General features: G+C 37.2%; 3 protein-coding genes across 4 annotated transcripts; all 3 read right to left on the bottom strand.

The window, feature by feature from the left end:
* Positions 1-4,566: 4,566 nt before the first annotated feature.
* LOC107760781 (peroxidase 5-like) lies at positions 4,567-6,162 on the bottom strand. Its single transcript, XM_016578887.2, has 2 exons — positions 5,791-6,162; positions 4,567-5,547 (listed from the first exon to the last, which is right to left on the bottom strand). The coding sequence occupies exons 1-2, from the start codon at positions 6,034-6,036 to the stop codon at positions 4,762-4,764; spliced, it is 1,032 nt and encodes a 343-aa protein (XP_016434373.2). The 5' UTR covers positions 6,037-6,162; the 3' UTR covers positions 4,567-4,761.
* A 2,306-nt stretch (positions 6,163-8,468) lies between these two features.
* LOC107760780 (copper transport protein ATX1) lies at positions 8,469-12,458 on the bottom strand. 2 transcript variants are annotated; one of them, XM_016578886.2, is made up of 3 exons: positions 12,318-12,458; positions 10,579-10,654; positions 8,469-8,948 (listed from the first exon to the last, which is right to left on the bottom strand). In XM_016578886.2, exons 1-3 carry the CDS (start codon positions 12,324-12,326, stop codon positions 8,683-8,685), a joined length of 351 nt encoding a protein of 116 aa, XP_016434372.1. In that variant the 5' UTR covers positions 12,327-12,458; the 3' UTR covers positions 8,469-8,682. The 2 variants fall into 2 exon arrangements, with proteins under 2 accessions (XP_016434372.1, XP_016434371.1); XM_016578885.2 differs by having other exon boundaries at positions 10,579-10,657; positions 12,318-12,442.
* Positions 12,459-25,135: 12,677 nt separating this feature from the next.
* On the bottom strand, positions 25,136-27,132 carry LOC107832079 (cytochrome P450 94C1-like). The gene has a single exon (XM_016659890.2). The coding sequence runs from the start codon at positions 27,082-27,084 to the stop codon at positions 25,453-25,455; it is 1,632 nt and encodes a 543-aa protein (XP_016515376.2). The 5' UTR covers positions 27,085-27,132; the 3' UTR covers positions 25,136-25,452.
* Positions 27,133-27,436: the final 304 nt, after the last annotated feature.

Below are 27,436 nucleotides of genomic sequence, written 5' to 3'. Positions count from 1 at the left end.
ATTTAAAAAATTGAAATAAAAATAAAATTTAGCTTATGAAATTATTTTTTATTTAAATTATACTTAAGAATTCCTAACTTTCATGACTTTAAAATTTTCTCATTGAACACTTTAAAAATAAAATTCTTATTAGCTAAAATTATAATTTATTATTAAATTATTTCTTATTTGAACGAATATGTAGGATCTCCTAATTTTAATACTTTAAAATTAATGAATATTCATCTTATATAATTTTCTTATTTGAACACATTGAAAATAAAAGTTTTCTTTGGTAAAATTATAAATACACTTTAATATTTAAAATTTGAGATGATTTAAAAATAAATGTTTCCAAAAAAATATTTATTTATTTATAATATTATAAAAGTACAGAACTCCAAAACAAAATATTTATCATCGATAAAATATGAGTGAAATCAATCCGAAAAAATGACAAATAATGAAAGTAAAGAGCATATCACGTTTTTAAACTTTAATCTCTTTTGTTATAAAAGTAGCTTAACCTCATTTTCTACATAAAATATCTATGATAAATTAAAATTAAATATTATTTTCTTTATTTTTTAGATAAGTGAAAAACTAATTGATTCTTTACACAATCGGAATTAGCATAAAGTTTCTACACTCCATTTTATATCAACCGAAAGAGATAGCTCTTAGTTATGTTAAAAAGATCGATTGTCCAAAATTTACAATTAATATTAAAATCTTTATTATTTCCTTATATTCATTACTTGCCTTTTTAAAAAATAGAATTCATTATCTTCTTATGTAAATAACATTATGAATGTAACATTTATGAAGAGATGTTAGGTGAAATATAACAACATAACATTTGTTTTTGATATAATAAATTATTTATTATTACAAATACTATTTAACTAATCCAACTAAATTTATTATCTTTTACATGTTCAAAAGATATTGAATTTAACTATTCTATCAATGTAAATTAATTTTATTATTTAAACATATATTGCATTTATTTTAACTTCAATTGTTATTTTTCAACAATTTTTTCTTCTTGTATACGTTTAATAATGATTGACGCGATATACGCGTACAACTCACGTATACTAACACTAGTCTAATAAAACAAATCGCCTTTTGAATATTAGACATGTGTTAGTCAAATTCATGTTTTAATGGCGCGAAACGTGTAGGGTCAATTTTCCATTCAAGGCGATTCCTACATCTTCAATATCCTTTTTCAGTGATAATTAATACTATGTAATGACCCGACCAGTCGTTTTGAGCATTTGCACTTCACTCGGTGATTTGAGGGCATGAGTAGCTCTGTATGATATATTATGACTCGTGTGTATTATTGGTTTTGGTTTTCAGGTGTTTTGAAATTAGTTTGGAAAAATGAATTTCATATTTGAAGCTTTAAGTTGGAAGAGTTGATCAAGTTTGACTTTTTAGTATTTGACCTCGGTTTGGAGTTTTGATAGTTCTGCTAGGCCCGGATGCTGATTTTGGACTCGAGCGTATGCCCGAATTTGCATTTGGATATTTCTAGAAGGTTTCGACACTAATTGGCGAAAGTTGGAAATTTGAAGGTTTGGAATGTTCATAAGTTTGACTGAAAGTTGACTTTGATGATATCGGGTTCAGATTGTAGTTCCGGGAATTAAAATAGCTTAGTTATATCATTTGGGACTTGTGTTCAAAATTTGAGTTCATTCCGGGCTGATTTGATGTGTTTCGGCACGAGTTTTGAAAGTTGAAAGACTCAAAGTTCATTATGTTTGATTTGAGGTGTGATTCGTCGTTTCGATATTTTTATGCTTGATTTGAGGTCTCAAGTAGGTCCGTGTTATGTTATGGGACTTGTTGGTATATTTGGACGGGGTCCCGCGGGGAACGGGTGAGTTTCGGACGAGTTTTGGATCATTCTATGATCATTGGCATTGCAGATTTCTGGTGTTTCAGACCTTATTCGCGATCGCGAAGATTGGGTCGTGATCGCATAGTGTATTATGGGAGCTGGCCTTTTTCCTTCTTGCCGTTCGCGGCTGTTCTACTGTGTCCGCGTAGAGTTGAGTTGAGAAGCTGGGGCTTGGAGATCTTCTTCGCATTCACATTGATGTTGTTGCGATCGCGTAGTGCAGGTGCATGTGGTCATCACGTTCGCATGTGATGTTTCGCGAACGCGTAGGGTATTTTTGGAGGCTCCTGAGTTTGTTCTTTGCAGTCGTGAAGAATGTCCCGCGATCGCGTAGGGTATTTCTGTCCACTGATTACAAGGACTCTATTTTCGGGGGTTTCGGTCATTTTAGCATATTTGGAGCTATGGAGCTCGGATTGAAACGATTATTGAGGCAATTTTCACCATATGGATTGGGGTAAGTGTTCTCTACTCAGTTTTGATTATATTTCATGAAGCTATCCTCGTTTTTGGTATTTGGGTGATGATTACAAAAGAGAAATTGAGGTTTTTTGTCTAAAATTTCATAAAGTGAATTTTTGAGGTTTGAGCATCGATTCAGAGTCGGATTTGAGTGAACTAGTATGGTTGGACTCGTAATTGAATGGGTTGTCGGATCTTATAAGTTTTAACGGGTTCCGAGGTACGGGCCCGGGATTTGACATTTTGGTTGACTTTGGGGCTTTTGATTAAAGATTCGACCTTTATCGATTGGGTTTGTTTCCTTTGGTATTATTTGATGTTCTTGAGTTGTATTTGGCTAGTTTCGAGCCGTTCGTAGGTCGGTATGCGTGGGATGGCATTTGGGAGTATTATTTGGCTTGCTCGGTATTGGATTTGGCTTGTTCGAGGTAAGTAACACTTCTAAACTTGGTGTTGAGGGTATGAACCCTTGAATATACGTGTTATTTGTTTGGTGTTGAGGTGACGCACATGCTAGGTAACGAGCGTGTGGGCGTGCACCATGTGAATTATGACTCGATTGATTCTGTGGCACTGTGTAGTGACGTAATCTTGTTTCTATCTATTAAATTTCTACGTGCTAGAGTAATTGAGTTGTGATCCATGTTAGAAACCATGTTTAGGCTATATACTTATCTTGTTGGGTCTCACTGAGGTCATTTCTACTATTGAGTTATTTGCTTAAATTACAATTACATACTTAGTTATACTCATTCATTGCATATCATATCTCAGTCTCTGATATTAATTGTCTCACAGCATATTATCGTTGTTTGGGTTGATTGACATGAGATTTGTGAGGCCGAGAGACAGTAGAGATTGATGACTGAGTGAGGTCGAGGGCCTGATTGTGAGGATGTTTATGGGATCGGAGCATGCTTTATTGATTCATTCCATGATTGGATTATATTTATGCTTGGGCAGGATCCGTCTTTCCGGAGTCTGCACACCCATAGTGAGCGCAGGTACTGAGTGACTGGGAGGACTGAGCGAATTGATGCTCCGAGAGTATGCATATAGTTTTATCACTGTGTTGCATTACAGTTGACATGCATACATGGCATGTGGGCATTGAGATGCATTTTCTCATGCGGTACGGTATTGTGATATTCATGACTTCACATGCACATTGACATGTAGGCATAGAGATGTGCTTTCTTCATGCCATTTGATAATGAAACATCTTACCTGTTGTTGAAAGCTTTTGGGAAAAATCACAGTTTATTTTTCAGATTTACTCATATTTTGGTTATTTCGGTGAAAGATTTAGATTTTACTGTTATACTTGAAAAGCGTGTCTATTTTCCGGAACTGTGAACGACCTGAGCATTATATCTTTGAGTTATTACTTGTACTGCTTTAGTTATATTGTTATGAGATGTTCCTGGCTATTGGTGTTGGACTCGACCTTTGTCCAAGCTCGTCACTACTTTCAACCTAGGGTTAGGTTTGTTACTTATTGAGTACATAGGATCGGTTGTACTAATACTACACTTCTGCACCTTGCGTACAAATTTTGAATGTTGATGTTGCTGTGTATGGCGGGAGCTGGAATTTAAGATGTACCTCCGTTTTAGTCATAACTGCCTTTTGTTCTTGGTAGCTTTAGAATTATTAATCTGTTCATGTATATTTCAAACAGATGATGTATTTATGTAACGACCCGGTCAATCGTTTTGAGTGTTGTAGCCCCGTTCCCTCGTTCGGGGCGTGTAGGACCGAAAAATATTATCCGGGATGAAATAGGAGTGAAACCCGTCACCCAGCGTCCAGGGTAGCGTGGGGCGCTAGCCCTGGCGCTAGAAATATTTTGCCTATGGAAACTGGGCCAAAGATAGCACCCCACGCTACCTGTGGCGCTACACTCTCCCAATTTTTTATTTTATTCTATTTTTGATTCAACTCGTGCATTTTCGTTCCACATTGCCTCCGGATGACTCCAACACATAAAAATACCATGAATTAGCACAAATAATAAGATTACACATCCGAAATTTATGAAACATGAGTAAAATACGAGGCAATATACATACTTTAAGCCGAATATCAGTGTTCAACATTCAAATAAAAATAGGGTAGTTGGTAGCTAGTTACAAGTCCCTCAAATCAAATGTACTCTTTTTTTGGAAGATGAATAAATTAAATGTGCAGTTGAATTTAACAAAAACCAATCATTTATAAAACTTAATTCAAAAAATTCTTTCAATATTCAATCGAACAAACATTGGGAAAAATTAAAGAAACAAAAACAATTGGACAAACATTGGGGAAAAAGAAAAACAAAAACAATTTAAGTAACAAACATTGAACCATCCTTGCAGCTTATGTAGGATGGGAAAAGTTGAAACAGTACTGATCACCATTCCTTATAAAATTAAGGAAGGCAAAAGATTATTGAAATGGCAATTCCTCCTGATCTCTCCCTTTCGACCTGTGAGGACATCCAATTGACCCATGTGAATCATTGCAGCTGCAAATTTCTTAGCCCAAACTGAACCATATCTTGCATTAAAGTTCACCATTTTGGCAGTTGTAGGATTGGCCAGTAATGTCTGATCAGAAATCAACAGCCCCTTTTTACTCTTTAACGCCGCGTAGTATTTGTTATCCAACCAGTTTGGTGTCAGGACATCAAGATTTGCAGGGTTCGCAACTCCTGTCCCGTTTGTAAGTGCTTCTGGTGGGCAAATGGACTTCAAGAAGTTGGCGTATTCAGGATCAATTGGCAGATTTTGTTGATTGTTTTGAGGGTAAAGGCGGTTAGCAAAAACAGCGCAGTGAGCAATACCAATGGAATGCGCGCCAGATAGGGTCACCATTTCATCAGCGGACATACCTTTTCTGGCAAAGCTCTTGACTAGTTCCTTGGCATCGACGAATGGAGAAGGAAGATTGGTTAATGTTTCAGAGTCAATGGAAACACGACCATCACGACGTCCAGCTTCGACATCATAGTTTATTTTCCCAACTTTATAGGAACTGTCACGAGCAGCAAAGGCAAGAATGTCAGCACAGGACACAGTTCCAGGGCATGCTGCCTCAAGTTGTGCTTTTGCTGCATCAACAACCTCGAAACCTCGTAAACTGTTCTTGTTAGGAACACCTTCCTTCTCTGAGTTTGGCCCATCCAATAATACTGATGCATCACACCCCTAATTATATAAATAACACACAGAAATTAGGTGAAGTAATTATCAAAAGAAAATAAAAATACCAGCATGCATGTGGAAATTAAATCAGCACATATAATCAGAGGCGAAGAGAGTTCTAGCTACAGGTTCCAGTAATTTTGGCCAAAATTCTATGTCTATATATGTACAAATAATTTATCCTGAATCCGAAAATCTGCCTTTTCTAGAATTCAGAACTCATAAATCAAAAATTTGCATACGTACCCTGACGAAGCAGTCGTGAAAATGTAGCCTGATAAGGCCAGCAGCAATGCCTGGATTACGCGATACGGCTTTGTATACAACATTTTTCACAATGGCTTCAGCAGAGGGACAACTATATCTATAGAAACCAACTCTAAGTGGTGGCCATGTTGTTTGTTTCCCATAGGCAAGAGATGGTACTGAAAAAGATAAAATCAGGCAAGCTAAAAGTGCTAGAACAGAAAGGTTGAAGCTCTTGGAGTCCATCTTTGTAAGACTCAATAGCAGCTAGACACTATGAATTTTTCTTAGTAATAATTGGTTTTCCTTAAGTGATGGATATATATAACTTATGAACACATTGGAGTATTTATAGTATGAGAGATTCTTTGAACCAATCTATAATTACAGAAGGAACTGTTCATATATGTTACAAAAACAAAACATGAATGCCTGTAATACCAACTGTATAGTTGAAGTATTCTCGAGATAATATTGTCTGACCTTTGAAGGACTCCACAACCACCACCTTATTTGAATATATTTAGCTTGACGTCTTTTTTTTCCTATAATTATTTACCATTAGTTGCCTATAAGTAGAAAAAAAGAGGAAACAAGAATAGAAAAGAAACAGTTTTTATGTGTGTTAATATATCAACATTCCTTGGAAATTGACTTAATTAACTGCTTTTCATATCTTTACTTTGGAACATGACTATTGGCCACGGATATCTTGGCTCTCACATCGATGGAGAACATAGCGATTAGTAGTGACGAAGCTAGAAATCTCTCCAAGCGTGTTCAAATTTAAAAGAAGTGAAAAAATTCCGACAAAGGGTGTTCAATATGTGTTATATACCTTTAAAACATAATATTTTATCTATGTACACAGTACAATTTTTCGACGAAGGGTTGTCAGTTGACCACCTTATGACCATGTGGCTTCGCCACTGGCGATTAGACTATTAGGTCGAGGACATGACTGCCTAGGTGAAGCACATCGCATCGCCACAAAAAAAGCTCCTTAATTTTGAATAAGAGTAAAATAGTGCTCATAGGAATCATTACAAGTATTCTCCATAAATTAATAAAAAAACCCACACTCCTCTCCATTCTTAATTTGTCTTTCTGAAAAACAATTCCCTCTTGGAGATTGAGTTGGTCAGTTTATTTTATTAGTTGGTTGCCAATACGTGTAAAATTTCTTAGTTCATAGCCAATATGTCATATTCAACCCATTAGGATAGCTTTCTTAATTTGTAAATAGGGGTTTGACTTTCTTACTCATTTAGTAGTATTTTTATTTGTGAATTTGCTCCACAAACTCCATTACTATTCTATAACAAGTAGAGAAAGAAAATAGAAGGAATCTTGATTCTTTCTTCTTTTAGATTTAATAAAAAGAAAAAGAAAAAGAAAAGGATTCTGCTTACATACATATTTCGAAACTACTAAGTACATTACATTAGGCAAGGCATCTAATGAATTTAAATAAATAAATTGGAAAGGAACTTACTGAGAAGTAAGTCGCGTATTTACTTCTTTTTTTTTCTCCTGAATTTCAAACCAAACCTAGCTAATAAAACAAGTCGTTTTTTAAATATTAGACCTGTGTAGTCTAATTCATGTTTTAATGCCGTGAAACGTGTATGTCAATTTTCAGGTGATTAATTCCCATCATCATTATTCTTTTCAGTGATAATTAATAGTATTTGCCCTAAAATTTTAAATGATACTAACGTACAAAATCATGTTTTTCTTTTTGAAACATTAGTTTAGCTGGTAATTTTCTCGGGATGCAGGTAAACCGATCACATTGACATCAGTTCAGAATAAATAAATTTGTGTTGATGCTTGAATTAGCTTGTTTATTAGATTAATTAACTCATTGATATAACTGCAACAAAAAAAAAAAATGTTAGCTCGTTATTTAAGATTTAAAAAGGATTTTACTTTCATATGATATTTGTCGTTGTCTCAACAAAACTCCCGATCTTATTATGTAGCAAATGGATAAGAAAATTGAAGGAAACTCTATATATGTTGTTTGCTATATTTCTATATTTCAAACAAGAAAGCAATTCCTGCTAAGAACGCGAGTACCACTCTAATTTCAGTTTAGTGTATTTGGAAACAATATAATAGATACGCTCACTGATCTCTGTTATACACTTTTGAGCGTGATCATGTGAAAATATTAGAGAGAGCAATTAAGATATATCGCAGAGTTTAAATTACATACGGTGACAGTATAAGGATTTTTTTAAACAATCGACCAGTATTAATAATGTAGTTTAATATGTGTGTGATGGTAGGGAGGAAATGATCTCCGACCAGTTATGATTCAAATAGAAAAAAATAACCTTATAACAATTTGATGTGTTTTACTTACGGATCTCCTATGTGTTATTTTTTACCAATATCCTATAAAAGACCATATAACTAAAAAAACATTTGTAGTATGCCACCAAACCAACCTCGGCCGGCGATCGTTTTGATAAGGTTAAAAGTTAATGTCCATCATAGATTTACTTCTATTTACCTAATAATTTAACCTAATTGTGTAAATATTTTTTATGTCTGTCAGTCAACAAAAGTTAAACTCGGGACCCGAATATATCAGAAGTAGGCTCCTTGATCTCCATTTGATTAGTGAAATCACTCTCCGTAAACAATAACCGTAGGTAACTCCAGTAGACTGGTGAAACAATAGACTCCAGTATATATAGTAGTAGTTCCTTGTGTATAGATGTTAGTCTTGCACTAACAAGACTTCTTATCTATATTACAAGAAGAAAACAAACGCAAAAATTAATATTAGAAAGACATTATTTAAGCTCTGATTAACTGTTACACATTACATTATGCTTTAGTCATAATAAAGTTGCACAAATCATAAGCATGATATAAATTTCAGGCTGCAGCAACAGCTTCTGCAGGCTTTTCGTCTGCGGGCTTTGCTTCGGGTTCAGCTGCTGTATCTGCGGGCTTTTCTTCTGTAGGCTTTGCTTCAACGGGCTTTGTTTCGGGTTCAGTTGGTGCGGGTGCTGGTGCTTCTGCTTCCCAGAAAGAAGTCTTCTTTCCAGTCTTTGAAACAGTCTGGAAAACAGCTTCTGGCTCCACATTTCCCTTTACTGTTACTTTTTGCTCCTTAATATCGATGTCATAAGATTCAACACCTAGAATGATTTGCAGAGAAGATTTGAGTCAAATGTCCAACAGTAATTCATCAAACTGTATGGTCAAATTAGTTAGCTCACAATATTACTCTCTGTGTTTTTTCTGTTTGTTATGTGACTGTATTTATTTTTTTAGTTTGCTCTAAAAAGAATGACACATTTATATATTTGGAATAGTTTAATTGTAAAATTCTCATTTTACAATATCATAGTATGGTTAAGATCACAAATATCAGAAATCTACATATCTTTCTTAAATACCATATCCGATCAAACAAGTTCACATAAAATGAAACGAGTCGAAAAGTAATAGGGTTAAAAAGAAACAAGCTCCGGACTCGTTTGGTTTGAGGAATTTGGATGAAATACTCATGGTATATGTTGCCTACATTACACCTCCTTCGGCTTTCACTGGGACCCTACGTGAACGTGAGATACTTTTTGCACCAAGTTGCTCTTTTTTACTCCTGGTATAGAATTTTGTATTGCTTTATCCAATGTTTGGTTTGAACTTAGAGTAGTATACAACTAATAGTGGCATAGTTTAATATGTCAATTGGTGTATTATTTTATACCGCTAACAAAACATGGGATAATTTATCCTAAATAACTTATGGATGGATAAAGCACCAAAAGGACAAACCACGAGAGCATGTAATGTGCTCGATTCAGCCATCGCCGGCCTTTCACAAAATGGACTTTGTTTTTTTACTCTTTTTTTTATTGCATCAAGGGTGGGAGAGGAGGGAAAAAGGGAAGGGAATATAAACCTAGGAAAGGGATTTGAACCCTTTACCTCAACTGTGGAATGCAGGAAGCTCACAAAGTGAGCTATCCCTCAACCAATGGACGTTGATATTCCTATGGTGGTTGGAAATTAACCAAAAGAAAGACATTGGAATAACCCTAAACATGGTTTATATGAACAAAATGGACTGCAAAGGGTGCATTTTGAGGCTACTTTTAGCTAGTTAATGAACAAACCAATCACCCGGGCAAGTGCATAGATAGTCATTCTCAGGGATGCTATTTAAAGAATAGCCAATACTTGTTTTGTCCTGAAATTTTAAACTGAAAATCTTAACTTCGGGAGAATTTAGGACATTTTTGTCCGGAAAAATTGAACTGAAAAACTGAAATTCATGACGCACTGATTAATTCCTAAATAGCAGCTCTGTAGAGTGGCTACCTGGTGTCATTTCTACACCAATCACCTCCACAAAAATTAATGAGTATAAAACATATTATATATATATATATATATATATATATATATACACACACACACTCTCTCTCTCTCACACTCTCGTAACTTATATTCTCATTGACAGATATCAAAGGAAACAATATTGGAGCAACAAATATTTATACAATATACAACAGAGGAAAATTGCTACACATTGAATGATACACGTCTATGCAATGGTCAATTAAAACAGAAGTACTAAAAACAAAGTGTAATTTTAATTAAATGCTGCATTTTGCCATTGAAGAAAAGGAAGAAAATTTTCGTCATAGGAGATTTATATTAATTAAATTAGGTATAGGAGATTTATAAAAAGGCAGTTCAAATAATTGTGGCAACTGTATCAAGCTAAGATAATAAAAGTGCAATTATATATATAAGTACCTTCCATTTTCCCCAAAACCCTGTTCACAGCTCCTACACAACCTTGGCATGACATGCCAACCTTGAGAACAACTGTCTGCTATCATTTAGGGAATAAGAATTAGATGATCAATAGACAAAAAAAGAAAAAGACTTTCAATTAATTAAGTTTAACATTTATATATTAACAGTGCAAGAAATTATTTTTCATAATAAGTAGAATTAGTAACTTGAAAACTATGACTGGTTTCCTATTACAACTTGCACGTTAAAGTACACTAAGGAGTAGTTTTGGTATGAGGTATAAGAAGGTATAGTGCTGGTATAAAAATTTAATACCACCTTAATACTTTGTTTGGTTAGCAAACCTGGTATAAGTTATTCCGGGATTAAAATTAGTACCAGGATAACTTATACCTTGTAGAGGGTAGGGTAATTAGTGTCAGGATAACGTATACCTTCTTCTTAGAAATTATGCAATTGTTATTTTTAATACAACATACCAAACAGTGGATAAAAAATAATACCAGAATAACTAATCACAACATAACTAATCCCAGCATAACTTATCACGCCATAAGCCGTATTCAAACCAAACGACCCCTAAAAGTATAATTAAACATTGTTAGTGTGGATAAGTTAAATCCTCAATCAATTAGATGGATATGACACTGCAAGGGGTCATTCCATTAGCTTTCGATTTAGCTTGCATTCAAAGTCTTGGAATGTCATCTGGTTGGGAACAAGTTATTCGGGATTAATTATTCAGGGATTAGTTATCTCGGATTGTTATCTCACCCTTTCATAGGGATAAAATAATACTATAATCTCGGAATAATTAATCCTTGTATTAGTTATTTAGTTATTAGTTATGCTGTGATTTTATTTCCAACCAAACATGGGATAAACTAATCTCAAATTTAATTATAAAGCTTATTATTCCTTATCCCTCCCACTAAACAAGAGTAAGACTTCAAACAATTTATCAATTTAAAATAGTACGTTTCAAGACTCAAGAGAGTCAACCCGTCTCAGCCTCAATTAACAAAAAGGGAAAAGGATTTTTAAGCTCAAAAATTGAAGATTTTCTTTGTATTTAGATACTCCCTTCGTTTCAATTTATGTGAACTTGTTTGATTGGACACGTAATTTTAAAAAAAAAAATTGTTGTCCTAAACAATTCAAAAGGGGCCCAGAGTATTTGTGTGGTTATAAAAGTTTCTCGTTAAGGGTAGAACTGTAAGTTTAAGCAAAATTATTTACAAATTTAGAAAGGTGTCATTTTTTTTGAAACGAACCAAAAAGGAAATAGGTTCATAAGGGAGGTAGTAATAAACTATAATTAGCCATCTTACATTTATTCGTAAACCTGAAATCATTGAACGGTAAGAAACCCAAGAAAGAAGAGATGGAAAAACCCATTGATTACTAGTTGGATAATAAATTACTAGAAATAAGGAACAAACAAGAAGCAAAAGAGTGATAGTATAAAACTTCAAAGCTTTATGTTTCTATTCTTTACACTGTAACAACAAATTCAGACACCAAGAACCAATTTTCAGTTCAAAGTGAGAAAATCCAAATCAAAATTCAGGATATACAACCAGAAAAATTCAATCCCCTTCAGAGAATTCCAAGATTATTATAGTTGACAAATGACAATTACTAGCAAAACAGATAGAGTAAAACAACAGTATGAATGTAATTAATATTATCAAAATGATCTGAAAAAGAAAACGAAGGGTAAAAGGAATTGGTACCTGAGACATGATGATGAAAAGTAGTAGGGGGGGAAAAACTGAGGGAGATTTTTGCTTTCGTGGGAAGAAACTATCTGTTTGGCCTTTGAGGTTATGGGAAAGTTAGCGTGTCTATGTCGCTATTTATACAACGAGAAAAAGGACAAAAGAATACAATATATTATTCTTTCTCCCTTCCAAGTATTAGTCTTTTTAGCTGATTATTTATTTATTTTAAAATCTTTAACATTTTGAATTATATAAGAAGGTATAATTTTAAAAAAAACATATTTTACTCATCTGATTAGTTAAATGTTAAAAAAAGTGATCAAGATAAAATCTACTATATATAATTTTTTTATAACGAGGATATCTGGCCAACTTATGCGTATCTCGATTAATTTTATGGGATATCTCTATCCACCAACACTTAGGGAGAGAAATCACCGATTATTATTATTGCGTCCGCTTAATTAGGATAATCTTATAATTAAAATAATTAAATATTAATATTTGAAGAATATGTAGAAAACCTTAAAAAGATAGGATAATATGAATAGATATATATACCAAGGAATTTAAAACTATGAAGTCATAATGTTGTTGAAAATGTGTTAGATGTGATGTGAGGGTGGATGGCACTAGGGTTAGTGGTTAGCTAGTTGGGTTGACCAACCTTTTGTTCCACATTATTAATGTTCTCACGTAACGTAAACGCATGCATAGGCTGGTTCTACTATTCTTTTTGCTTTGTTTTCGGTACATACGCATAATTTACTAAATATCGAATTACCGTACCGAAATCAAAAATTTTGGTATTCGTTATTCGATATTTTGGTATTCGGTATGGTATTTGGTTTAAGTTTTAAAAAAAAATTGGTATTAGGTATGGTATTTGGTATTTTAAAATAAAATACCGAAATACCAATACCGTACCGAAATATATATTATATTACACAATACACATTTTATTAAATATAACATAAATATAAGAAATCTAAAATTTTAATTTTTTTTATTTTCTAAGTTCATCAATTAACTCTAAGCAAGTAACAAGATATTTCAGAAACAGCTTCTTGCAGAAATTCAGGGTAAGGCTGTATACAATAGACCTTTATGGTCCGGCCCTTTCCCTGACCTCGCGCATAGCGGGAGCTTAGTGCACCGGGATGCCAAGTAACAAGATATTTCTTTAAGTTTTCTCTCTCTAGGTTGGTATTTTGCTGGTTTTGGACAAAACTTTTGTCAACAAACGTTTTTAGTTTTGTACTTTTGAGTACTTTAATTAAGAATATTACCGTCTATGACTCTATGCACTAGTTAGTATTCAAACTGAATAAACCGAAGTTACCGAACCGAATAAACCGAAACCGAAAGGAGAAAAACCGAACCATACCAAATTTAATTAGGTACGGTATCGATATAGCATTTTACGAAACCGAATACCGAAAATACCGAACCAAAATATCTAAATATCGTACTGTACCGACCGACGAACACCCCTACATACATCTCTCATTTTCTAGGACTAGTAGCTCCTAGTAATTACTTTCGGAGAAAATTAAAATTTATTTGCACTCAATATTTCACAAGATCGAGTATTTTAATAATATTATTAGTTAAAATTAAAGTAAAAATACATCAATAATCATTATTAAATGAATGTGAATTATTCGTGTATTCATCAATTTGATATAAATTCCAAATACAGCTACATTCTACTGTATGAAAGACTTTCTCCTTTTTAACTTTTAATTTTAAAATTCGTAGTCTAGGCTGTTGATAACAAGTAATTTCACACATCCATGATCCATGTTACGAAAATGTTCTTTACATAATTAACAAGGGAAAGATGTGAATTTAATTGAACGATAACAGTCAGAGAATCGTTAGATTCAAATTCTCAAAAATACAATTCAAATTGTAATCTTTTAATAATCGAAGTATTTTTGAAATATACAGTCAGACTGTTGGTTCCCCAAATACACGCAAGTATACGTGGCCGTCAGGTAATAAAGTAATTCGAAAGTCGGATGTCGAACCCGCAGAGAATTAGATTAATCGCTAACTAAGCAAACTAAAGTCAATTTACTGTCCAAGAAAATAAAAAAATATTATTTTTCTACTAAACTACTATTGCGAAAATTAAACAAGTAATTAGCTAAATTAATTAGGAGCAAGCGATTGTGGTTGGATTTTAATCAAAGGAGATGAAGATTCCAGGGTTGTGGTCGGTTTGTCAATCCTATTGAGTTCGTAATTACTGTCATGGGCGGCTTTCCAACCATGCCACATGACCCCTTGGACGCGCCCCGTGGCGTCCTGGCCAGCCTCCCAACGCCCGTCGTCACGGTCGGCCCCGTGGTCTCGGCAGCTCCAAGTGGCAAGCGCGCATGTGCCTCTGTCGCCCCACCGATAGCCATCGCCAGCGCCCAGCCACAGGCAAAAGCCAACAGCGCCGCGCGCGCAGACAATGACGCGCGCGCAGACCCTGATGCTAAAGACAAAGTTGCTGCCAACGGACTTGCTGCTGCTTTGTAGAAGACTAAGTCATTTTCATTGTAAATATAGAGTAGTTTTGCTGCATTTTCTTTAAGTGTGATTTTTCAGCTTTCATAGGTCTAGTCATGTAACTTTGGTTTTTTTTTTAAGCATTATTAAAGGGGACCAAGCAAGCAATCAATTCTCTGTACTGGTGTCTCTCCTCTGTACTGGTGTCTCTCCCCCCGACACCGTCTTGTTTTCTGTAATAGCTTTCATTCAATGCAATCAAGCTTTCTTTCATTCTCAATTCTCTTTTCTGCTCTCTTTCAATTGCTCATGACATTGGTTTTCCCGTACGGCACTGACAATCTAGTCTAGCGTACGGAGGGGACCTCAGTTGGCGGACAGCAACCGTACTGACATCGGTTGCCTAGCCTTACGTCGCCCTTCCAAGGAACTTCAGGAAGGCGCCGCGTAACAGTTGGTATCAGAGCCTAGGCTCGACATCGGACAAGGGATTACATTGCAATTGCCACCATTTCTGACCATGGTGAATTATGGGGATCGCACCGCGACCCTTGAGGGAACGGTTGACGCATTACGGCCCATCGTGGAAATGGTGCCCGATCTAAAGACCAGCCTAGTGCAAAGGTTGGACGACCTGGACCGCAGACTCATCCAGGCCGAAGTTGACATAGAAAACATCAGTCGCGACTCTGAAGGAGACCGGCAAACAGCAGCCACAGAGGCAGCTGAAAGTTTTAGTAAATTTGAGGTCCTCCAGCAGGAGCGTGCCGAGGATTTAGCTAACATGGAACAAGAGGCAGACAGGGTGACTGCCATGCAACAAACCATAGACAACTTGATAGGCCAGCTCAATGTTGTCAATGCTGCTTTACAAGGCCTACTTCGAGGAGGCGGAAACCAATTTGGGGGTGGTGTGAACCTCATCCCCATGGCACAAAAGCTGAAAATTCCTGAGCCAAAGCCATACAGTGGAGCTTGGAATGCCAAAGAAGTGGAAAATTACATTTTCGACATCGAGCAATACTTCGATGCCGTGGGAAGCCTAGAAGAAGCTAAAAAGGTAGCAACTGCTGCCATGTATCTTCAGGGTGATACCAAACTCTGTTGGCGGGTGAAGTACGAAGCCATCAAGGCTGGTGAAGATGCCCTCGAGACATGGGCGGAACTGAAGGCAGCCATACGCCTACCGTTCTTCCCCAAAAATGTTGAGTACAATGCCAGGAGAAAGTTGCGGGAGCTCCGCCAGACCAAATCAGTGCGAGATTACGTGCGGGAATTCTCCGCGCTCATGCTGAACATCCGTGACATGGGGGACAAAGACAAACTCTTCACCTTCCTGGAAGGGTTGAAACCTTATGCCCGGATGGAGTTGCAGAGACAAAGGGTAGACACGTTACCTAAGGCAATCCAAGGAGCAGAGTGCCTTGGGGATTACCAAGTGGAAGCCCGGAAGGATAGGCCTCAACAGCCTGTCCGAGGAGGATACAAAGGGGGCCAACCAAACACTGGTGGCCCTAGCAGAAGTGGAGGAGACCGGAGTGCACCCAAATCCAAGGCTCCCTCTTCCGGCAGTACTAGTGCTGCATCTAACAACAATGATCGGGGGAGGAAGCCCCCTCAGGATGTCGTCATTGCGGCGGACCACATTGGAATAATGAATGTCCACATGCACAGATGAACGCCCATCAAGCTTTTGAGGATGGGACGGATGACGACGCCGATGATGCGGACCAGACCGAGCCAGTAGGTGCATTCAATGCAATTGTTGGCTCCATTTCTGAGCCCTTAGCGGGAACCAGTGCCGGTATCCGCAAGAAGAAGGACCCCTGTCCAATTGCCAGGAAAGGAAATAAGAAGGCGAATTTGAGGACTCCTCCTCATCAAGAGAGGACCCTAATGTTCGTTGACATGAAGGTAAATGGCAAGCCCATTCGGGCAATGATAGACACGGGTGCCACCCACAACTACTTAGCCTCGACTCAGGTAGAGCGTCTTGGACTAGTTGTAGGAAAGGGCAAAGGTCGTGTGAAGGCTATCAACTTACCACCTCAACCAGTGGGTGGAATAGCCAAAGAAGTACCAGTGAAGCTTGACCCTTATGAAGGAAAGTTCAACCTGTGCGTAGTGATCATAGATGACTTTGAGTTAATAGTGGGGTTGGAATTCCTGAGACAGACCAATACCATGTCCGCACCATATGCAGACATTCTACTGATGATGGGGGCAAATGAGGCCAAGCCCTGCATTATTCCGTGCATTCCCATGAAGATGGCAGCCGAGAACATCTCGGCCTTGCAGTTGAAGAAGGGGATAAAAAGACATGAACCCACGTTCCTGGCTACCCTCTGCATGGAAGATATAGAACGCTCCTCGGGTCCCATTCCTGCACCCGTGAAGGAGTTACTTCTGGAATTTGAATACATCATGCCACAAGACATGCCAAAGCGTCTTCCGCCTAGGCGAACTGTGGACCATGAGATTGAGTTGGTGCCGGTGCGAAGCCACCTGCCCGGGCGCCATACAGAATGTCACAACCCGAACTCACCGAGCTTCGGAGACAATTGACGGAAATGCTAGACATAGGGATCATTGTGCCCTCCAAGTCCCCATACGGGTCCCCTGTGCTATTCCAAAAGAAACATGATGGTAGTTTACGACTCTGCGTGGATTACCGGGCTCTAAACAAAATCGCCGTGAAAAACAAGTACCCTATTCCGCTAATGGCAGACTTGTTTGATAGACTGGGTGGTGCGACGGTATTCACCAAAATAGACCTGAGGACAGGTTATTGGCAAGTTCGGATTGCAGATGGTGATGAGCACAAGACGACCTGTGTGACAAGATATGGGTCGTACGACTTCCTGGTTATGCCCTTTGGCTTGACTAACGCGCCAGCCACATTTTGCACCTTGATGAACACCGTCTTCCGAGAATACATTGATGAATTCGTCGTGGTTTATTTGGATGACATTGTGTTATATAGCCAGACACTAGAAGAACACCTGGAGCATTTGCGGAAGGTCCTAGCCCGATTGCGGGAGCACGAATTATATGCGAAGCTATCCAAGTGCTCCTTTGCTCAGAAACAAATTGACTTCCTCGGACATGTCATTGAGGAAGGGAGGATCAAGATGGACCAGCAGAAGATTCAGGCCATTACAGAATGGCCGCCTCCTAAGGATATACATGCCTTGAGGTCGTTCCTTGCCCTATGCAACTTCTATCGGCGGTTTGTGAAAAGTTACTCCCTCATTGCAGTGCCGCTGACAGAACTTCTCAAGAAGTCCACCCCGTGGGATTGGGGCCCCAAGCGAGCAGAGTCCTTCGACGCATTGAAAATGGCTATGTCTAGTAGCCCAGTCTTGGCCCTCCCTGTCTTGGCCAAGCCATTTGAAGTGCAAACGGATGCCTCCGACTATGCACTTGGTGGAGTATTGCTACAAGAAGGGCATCCCGTAGCGTACGAGAGCCGGAAACTGAAGGATGCAGAGCGGCGCTATGCCGCCCATGAGAAAGAATTATTGGTTGTCGTTCATTGCTTACGCCATTGGAGGCATTATCTACTGGGAGCCCCATTCGTGGTCAAGACAGACAATACAGCTGTTAGCCATTTCATGACCCAGCCAAAGCTGAATAGACGATAGGCTAGGTGGCAGGAACTCCTAGCGGAATTTCACTTCAACCTGGAGTACCGAAGTAGAAAGACCAATCATGTTGCTGATGCACTCAGTCGGAGAGCTGATCTAGCATCGATGTGTGTACTCGCCGCCCTAAAGGGAAGCGAAGTAACCACCACCATAAAAGACCAGATATAGGATCTACTCATCAAGGATCCTGCTGCACAGTATTTGGTTGATCTGGTAGGACAGGGCAAGACTCGCCAGTTCTACACCAAAGATGGGTTCCTGAAGGTGAAAGGGAACCGACTTTATGTTCCTAAAGGAGGAGATCTGCGACGGACTCTTCTTGCAGAATGCCATGACACTTTATGGGCCGGTCATCCCGGCGAGGAACGCACCATGGCATTACTTCGCCGTGCATATTATTGGCCTCAAATGATTGATGACGTCGCTCAGTATGTGAAGACTTGTCTAGTATGCCAGAAAGATAAGTCAGACCGCTTGACGCAGGCAGGGCTCTTGGAACCACTAGCTGTACCCAAAAGACCTTGGGAAAGCGTTTCCCTGGACTTCATCACCGGATTGCCCAAGGTCGGAGATCTCACAACTATCTTGGTTGTGGTGGATCGGTTTTCCAAGTATGCTACCTTTATAGCAGCCCCACAATATATATCAGCAGAAGATACAGCTCGACTATTCTTCTCTCATGTCGTCAAATATTGGGGCATACCTAAAGACATTGTTAGTGATCGCGACTCACGCTTCACTAGCAATTTTTTGACCCAACTCTTTAAGTGCCTCGGGTCAAAATTGAGTCATAGCTCAAGTTTTCATCCGCAATCTGATGGCCAGACGGAGCGATTCAATGGCATGCTAGAGGAATATCTACGGCACTTTATGACCGGATCACAGAAGAATTGGGTGAAGTTTCTGGATGCTGCTCAACTGTGTTTCAATTCACAAAAGAGCTCAAGTACCAACAAAAGCGCTTTTGAAATTGTTACCAGACAGCAACCGCTACTCCCACACACAGTGAACGCACAAAATATGTCAAAATCTCCTCGGGCTGCTAGCTTCTCAAAAGAATGGAAGCAAAATTTGGAGATAGTGCGGAGCTATCTTGTCAAAGCCCAAAAGCGGATGAAGAGGCATGCTGATCAGAATCGCCGCTTTGTGGAATACCAGGTGGGAGACAAAGTGATGGTCAAAATTCCAAAGCGGTACTTGTTTGCAGGGGTCCATGACCCTCGCCTATTGCAAAAATATATTGGACCCTTGTCCATTGAAAGGCGCATTGGGAAAGTTGCATACCGGGTGGATACCCCAGCTTGGTGGAAAATCCATCCTGTTTTCCATGTCAGTCTCCTGAAACCTTTTCGGGAAGATATGGAGGATCCTTCACGAAGCCAACTCACAATACCAAGTATTTGAGGCCCCAATTCAACCGGGAAAAGGCGTGCTGAAGCTATTCTTGATGATCGAGTGATTCACGCCTCAAGAAAAGATCACCAGGAGTTCTTGGTGAAATGGCAGGGATATGATGCAGAGGAGAATACTTGGGAGAGGGGAACAAACCTCAAAGCCTACAAGAGCCTGATTGATGATTACCTTGCAAGGAAGGCGCCGAGGACGTCGCCAACTCAGGTGGGGGAGAATGTCATGGGCGGCTTTCCAACCATGCCCCATGACCCCTTGGACGCGCCCCGTGGCGTCCTGGCTAGCCTCCCAACGCCCGTCGCCACAGTCGGCCACGTGGTCTCGGCAGCTCCAAGTGACAAGCGCGCATGTGCCTCTGTCGCCCCACCGATAGCCATCGCCAGCACCCAGCCACAGGCAAAAGCCAACAGCGCCGCGCGCGCAGACCCTGATGCTAAAGACAAAGTTGCTGCCAACGGACTTGTTGCTGCTTTGTAGAAGACTAAGTCCTTTTCATTGTAAATATAGAGTAGTTTTGCTGCTTTTTCTTTAAGTATGATTTTCCAGCTTTCATAGGTCTAGTCATGTAACTTTGGTTTATTTTTTTTAAGCATTATTAAGGGGGACCAAGCAATCAAAACTTTCAAGCAAGCAAACAATTCTCTGTACTGGTATCTCTCCCCCCCGACACCGTCTTATTTTCTGTAATAGCTTTCATTCAATGCAATCAAGCTTTCTTTCATTCTCAATTCTCTTTTCTGCTCTCTTTCAATTGCTCATGACATTGGTTTTCCCGTACGGCACTGACAATCTAGTCTAGCGTACGGAGGGGACCTCAGTTGGCGGACAGCAACCGTACTGACATCGGTTGCCTAGCCTTACGTCGCCCTTCCAAGGAACTTCAGGAAGGCGCCGCGTAACATATATAATGCAATCCTACATACATGACAAGACGATTCATTCATATAAATAGCATGTTCCCACAATACTATTCGTCTATCCATAATATATCAACCCTATATTCATATGCTCTTGAATCTATCATGAACGAATATAATACAGTATTCAACTAAGCAAGACTGTTAGGTATATTCCTATCCTAACCGCGAAATCTTTCCCAGTGCCACGGGTTCAGAAACAAGCTCTCTCTAATTCTACTCTAATCTAAATACAGCTTTCCCAAGTATAGCATAGATAGTAAATATAACTCAATTGATGGCCAAATAATTAAGCAATTATGCACAGAATTAGAGACACAACCAAAGATGATAACTCGAATTAACGGTAATATAATTAATAAACTTCAATATTCATGACAACCACAACCCTAGAACATGAAGTTTAGCTCCACATAGATATGGTAGCAAAACAACCATTCATCAAAAGAAACGTAAAGATTACTAAGTTTGATGGAAGAAAAATAGAATCTGATGAATTCTGGCCTCCACGGCGACTCCGTGCTCTCTTTAGGTCTAAAGTATGTCCAAATTCCTCTAAAAAATATTTTTACATGTATTTATACGTCCAAAACTAGTGAGAAATTAAAATTTCTCGGATGGCATCGTCGGCGCGAGGCACTGTTTGGGGCACCAATATTTTTGCGTGAGACACTGTTTGGGGCACCAATATTTCTGCGCGAGGCACTGTCTATGGCCGTGACTTTTCGTTGCCTTGCACGTCTTCTTTTATTACTCCATTTTGTAGCTCTAAGGTACAATTTCTGCAACTTTTCTCCAATTCATGTCCAAGCATTCCTGGACACCAACTTATACTTCCTCCAAATTCTTCCTTTTTTACGTCAATTTGCCTGCAAACTCCCCAAACTACTTTCAATTGACTCCTATACATAAAAATACCATTATTAAGTTCAAGTCACAAATATTCACACCAAAGTTAACAAGATCAAGGTATAATGTAAGGCAAATAACATGCAAAAACATAGAATTTTAGCCAAACATCACAGACCTCTCTATAACAATATTTTCATGTAACAGTCATTTAATATAAAAGTTAATTTTTTCTCTGAACTAATTTTAATGTTATGTTATTATTATATATTGTCCTCTATAACAACACTTCAATATAGCAGTAAAAAAATATCGAAACAAGCGAAGAGTGGTTTGTCTATATAAGTTTTGTTAACATGAATGGTCCCAATCAAAGATTATGGTTTGGGGCGGTTATTTTATGAAAAAATTTCTTTTTCTAAATTAAAAGATCATAAAAAAACGAAAAAATAAAGTCTTCCACTAATACGATCCACCTTGGTGGCATGGGAGGTTCTAGACGCCACATTTGTCCAAAGTTTTTTTTGTTTTTCGTTTGATGTTCCATATTTGCATTAACGTTTCGTTTAATTCGGATATGTGTCACACAAGGTCCATTAAAATACGAAACACTCTCTATCAAGGGCAGATTTATCAAGTAGTTTATGATGCACGTGAGCTCATGATTTCTCCATCGAACTAGATATGTTATATATTTATTTTCTAGAATGAGTCTAATATTATCTGTTGATATCCATACTCCATTATAACTAAATGGTTCACTTGATTAAATACTGAACTATTTATTCAAAGGAACAAAGAGAGCAATTTTCACATGATATTTTCTTTTCTTTTCTTTTTTTAGTAGTACACCCATATTTTAAAAATTCTATATTTGTCTCTACTCTTTACCAAAATTTCTTATATACTAAGAACTCAAACTCACTCAAATCAAGACCTTTATTTAAGGTTGAAAAAATCGTCTCCATCCCACCATAGACTTTGGTGGTATCGAAAGGTGAAAGGTTTTTGCTTTTCCCTTTCTTAAGAGTTTTTGGGGTCATCGAATGTCATAAGATTCCGTTAGAAGGGACATTGAGTATTGGTTGGACCAAACTTTCATTATCACTCTAACCATATCCAGATACTCTATATGTTAGAGAGGAGTACAAGTTTCATCAGCTTTTCTTCGTCTGGTAGTACACACATTTTGTGTTGTAGTACCATATCTAGCATGCAGTACAAGTCCACGAGCACGTGCAATTTGGATGGTAATTCCAAAAGAAAAAAAAAGGGTAAAACCTAACCTGCATTTTGATGTTCATGCAATTTTATTTTAATAATTAAAAGTTAAATAAATAATACATATTATTAAATCATGATTAAGTGATAAATATATGCATGAAAAAATTTATATTGTCTCCATTAGTTTAATGTAAACATTTAGCGTGACAATAGCTACAATGTCATAAAAACAATTATGTAACATAAATTGGAACGAAGGTAGTACTGTTGTTCTCAGATTGTGAACGCGTTGGGCTTGGTTCTGGTTTAAACCCGAAGACCAAAAGGAAACAGGCCCAAATGTGCAATTTGAGAGAGAGACCGGGAGGGGGTTCCTCTTCGACATTTGGGCTTTTAGAAAATGAGATCGGACTTTCTCTTCCTTAGTTTTCTTTTTCAAATATTTCGTGTATCTCAAAGACGTTAATCTAAATAGTATTCTGACACTCAAAAGAATTTGGGCAAATTATAAAATTGACCTTCGACCGAAACTAATTACATTTGCTAGCGCAAAAATTAGAAAACAAGCATATTATATATATATATATATATTACCGGTTACTATTTATTAAAGCGCCTAAAAATATACATTTCTCAAAGAATTTTACCTAAAAAATGTTTAACATTGTAAATCTAATAAAGTCTTTGAACGTATAGCAAATAACCCAAACATCTTCTTGTGACAGCCACTACTACTTGAGCTTCATTACCATTTTACGACTTTTATGCTTGAAACCGTACTAGCATAGTGTAATGGAACTTTTAAGTATTTTAACTAAGAATTTTTTTGTTCAAAGTCTAGTTTTGTTTTTTTGTTCAAAGTCTAGTTTTGCACTAAAATTGACTATTTTTAAAATACTCTGAATACTCTGGCTATTTTTTAATACAGGCTCGAAAAGTGATCAGTCCGCGCCAACTCCAGTGATCCAGCATTAATGAGTCCAACCCAATATCTGGAATTAAAGTCCAACTCCAACTCCAATGTTCAAATTAATAATGTTTGTAAAAATAAAAAAGCAATAAAAGAATAGAAAATAATATTAGAAATGTAAATAAGAAAATCTCACTCTGTATATAATCGATCTGTTCACTGTTCAATCATGTAGAATCTAATCTTATAGGCCTCGATCATACGCGAAAACACATGTTTAGATAGTTGTTCAGTTTTTTTATAATGTTGGCAAGAAAAATTAATTTTCACTAATCAACAAACTTATCTTGAAAGTCTCTTTAAATTCTTTTTGTAAACCTTATCCACGGACAGAGGGATATCATAAATTTAAAATTATAGTTCAGAAATTAATACCTAGAACGTAGAAAAAGGATATTAATGTTTTATGTTGTACTTTCGCGTTATAATCTCGACAGCTGTGTGCATGTTTAAATTGAGTGACGCTATATTTAAAGAGACTAAATCAGAAATTGGTTAGTGACAAACTTATAGGGCATGAACTTTAAATTTGTAGGACGGTGGAAGCACATGTTTTGTTCATTAATATTGGTGTATTGTGTTGATATAAAATAGTTTTATTCCATACCTTAAATGAATTAGGAGCCTCAATACTTTATAGAGTGGTGGTCATTATGAAACAGGCCAGGGGTCTATATATAAAATAGCATTATTTTTTTAGATGTTGCACGTAAATTATATATATTTATACATATAATATACATTTATTATATAATAATTGATTATTTTTAGTTTAAATGGTTGAGCGGACGACTATTTAGATTAATTCTTTTTAATGGATGATGATATTCTTTTTTGAATAAGCCTTAATGATGATAAATAAGAACAACATTATCACCACGAATTGTACTACCTTCCAAGGCCGTTATAGCTAGTTTTCGATGTTGTTTAAGTATGTACTTTGATTTTAACACAATCTTTTAATGTTATTAGTTTCTCGGTACATGAGTTGCGCGTGTATGCCAACTCATGTAATACATGATTTGTAAAATAATATTAATATTATTAAAATTAAATTTAGAATAAGTAATTACACATAAAAGAAGAACTTATAAATTTTTATGAATAATAAATGTGGATCGGCGTGACTTATTGTCGAGGTTAATATTTTCACAAGAAAATACAAAGTTGATGAACTTACAAGGTATATCAAACAAATTAAATTTTGATTCTTCACTCAAATAACCACAATTCAAGAATCTGAACTGGAATCTGAACTGACTTTTAGGTGATCTGATATTATAAATACATTTTATGTATAATTTTTAAACTCATAAATATTTACCAAAAACTAAGATAAATTCCATGAAGAGAGCTGATAACATTAATGTATAATTTAAGAGGAAAAAAAAAACAATTCCCCAACAATACTAGTAAAAATATTCTTCTAGGATTATCATAATTCATAGGTGGGGACATAGGTGCAACTTGTCCTAGTGTGCATTGACGCAACTTTCATCTACCGAAAATGGAATGTTTCTATTCTGAAACAACCTTGCCCAATGTAGGCCAAATGCAACATACCCACGTGAAATATTAAAGACCTAAAGCCAATATCTCCATGTTGAACCATATTCGGGGCCATATTACTAGCTAGAAAAATTCAAAAGGCACCTCCTCCACCTAACGACCACCGGAAGCCCACCTTTCACGGTGGCCGTCAACCCCGGATCGAACATGATATCACCGCCGGCCGCCACGGCCCGAACGTCGAAGTGTTGTACCATAGAAGCCACTACACACTTCATTTCCATTAGTGCCATTTCCTTGCCTAAACACACCCTAACTCCACCTTGAAAAACAGGGTATTTAAAAGGACTCTCTTGAAAAAATATACCATTTTTTAGCCAACGTTCTGGCTTGAAATCCATATAATCTTGGCCCCATATATTTTCCATCCTTCCCATTGCATACACATGGTATGTTACCCTTGCATTTTTAGCCACAAATGTGCCATCTGGTAAAGCATCATTTTCACTAGCAAATTTTGAATCAAATTGCACGGGTGGATATAGCCTCATGCTCTCATGAATCACTGCATTCAAGTAATGCATTTGATTTATTTGTTCAAACGTCAAGAACTCTTGATCTTGTTGCATAATTCGACTCAATTCTTCCCGTATTCTTAATTCAACGTCAGGGTGACTCGTTAGCAGCCAGAATATGCTTGTTAATACAGAGGCCACGGTGTCACGCCCCGCCAAAATGAAACTTATCACAATGTCTCTTAAATATTTTTCATTGTTAATAATGCCCATGAATCTTGATAAAAGATCTTGATGATTAGAATAGCCCAATTTTCTCTTTTGCCTTATGACTTCCCTTGCAAGAACATCAATATTTTCAATGGCCTTCTTTAATTTTCTCTCTGTTCCAATATCTAAAAGCCTTTTAATCTTCCAAATCAATGGTGATGCTGCCAATGCCCTCTCTGCTGACAATTTTGTTGCCAAGTCAAAAGATAGAGCAAAATGAGAAAGGGGAAGGGATAGTTCAAGACAACCAGGGTCTAAACCAAAAGAAAATTTACATATATTATCAAAAGAAAATCTTCTAAAAACATCTTGTAAATCCAAATTTGTCCCTCTAAAATCTTCTTGAGCTATAGAGGATAAAAGTGGTAAAAGCCTGAATTTGATCTCATTTTTCACATTGTTAAATGCATATGACCTAATGGACATACTACCAAGTTCAAGACTAGCCATTTTTCTTTGAAATGTCCATAAATCTCCATCAACATTGAAAATTCCATCCCCTAAAAGATCACCAAGAATCATTGAAAATGGTTTGCCTTTAGGGTAATTCAAGAATTTAGTTTTAAGCATGTACTCAACATTTCTTGGATTGGCTGTGATAATATTACCTAAAACATGGATATGAATAGTTTGAGATGGCGAATTTCGGAGAAGATGAGCATACCAATCAACAAGATTAGTGAACTCTTTTCTCCAACTAGATGTTAAGTAACAATGGCAAATGTCACAGGTGCACCAAAACTTGTGTCTTAAGAAGAAGAGCAAAAGAGAGAAAATAGAGAAGGCAATGGCAAAAGAGAAGAGAAAGTAGCCTATGGAAACTTGCAAAAACTGCAATAAAGGGTTTACTTGTGACTCCATTGTTAGAGGAAAGAAAACTTTAATTCCTAGATGGGATATAGAGAAAAGAGAGAAAATGACTATGCACAAAAGAAAACATGAATTGGAGTGGTGGGCTAAGTGCATTGCATTGCATTCTTATATAATAGTTTTTAGGTTATTGTAGCACATGATAGATGAGGGCATGTGCTATTTGGCAACCAATTAAAGTGAGAGAAAGAATTCCGAGCTGTATATGATTGCATATATATATATAAGGCCATCACTTTCGTATACTTTTTTCTAAAAAGGTCAGCCCAGTGCACTAAGTTCCCGCTATGCGCATAGTTCGGGAAAAGGCCGGACTACAATGGTCTATTGTACGAAGCCTTACCCTGCATTTCTGCAAGAGGCTATTTTCACAGCTTGAACCCATGACCTCCTAATCAAAAAGCAACAACTTTACCATTTACGGCAAGGCTCCCCTCCCATATACTTT

The sequence above is a fragment of the Nicotiana tabacum genome, chromosome 13, assembly GCF_000715075.1.
Source record: "Nicotiana tabacum cultivar K326 chromosome 13, ASM71507v2, whole genome shotgun sequence".
Classification (NCBI taxonomy): Eukaryota; Viridiplantae; Streptophyta; class Magnoliopsida; order Solanales; family Solanaceae; genus Nicotiana; species Nicotiana tabacum.
The sequence above is the reverse complement of the archived record's forward strand: the minus strand, read 5'-3'. Positions and strand labels throughout refer to the sequence as shown.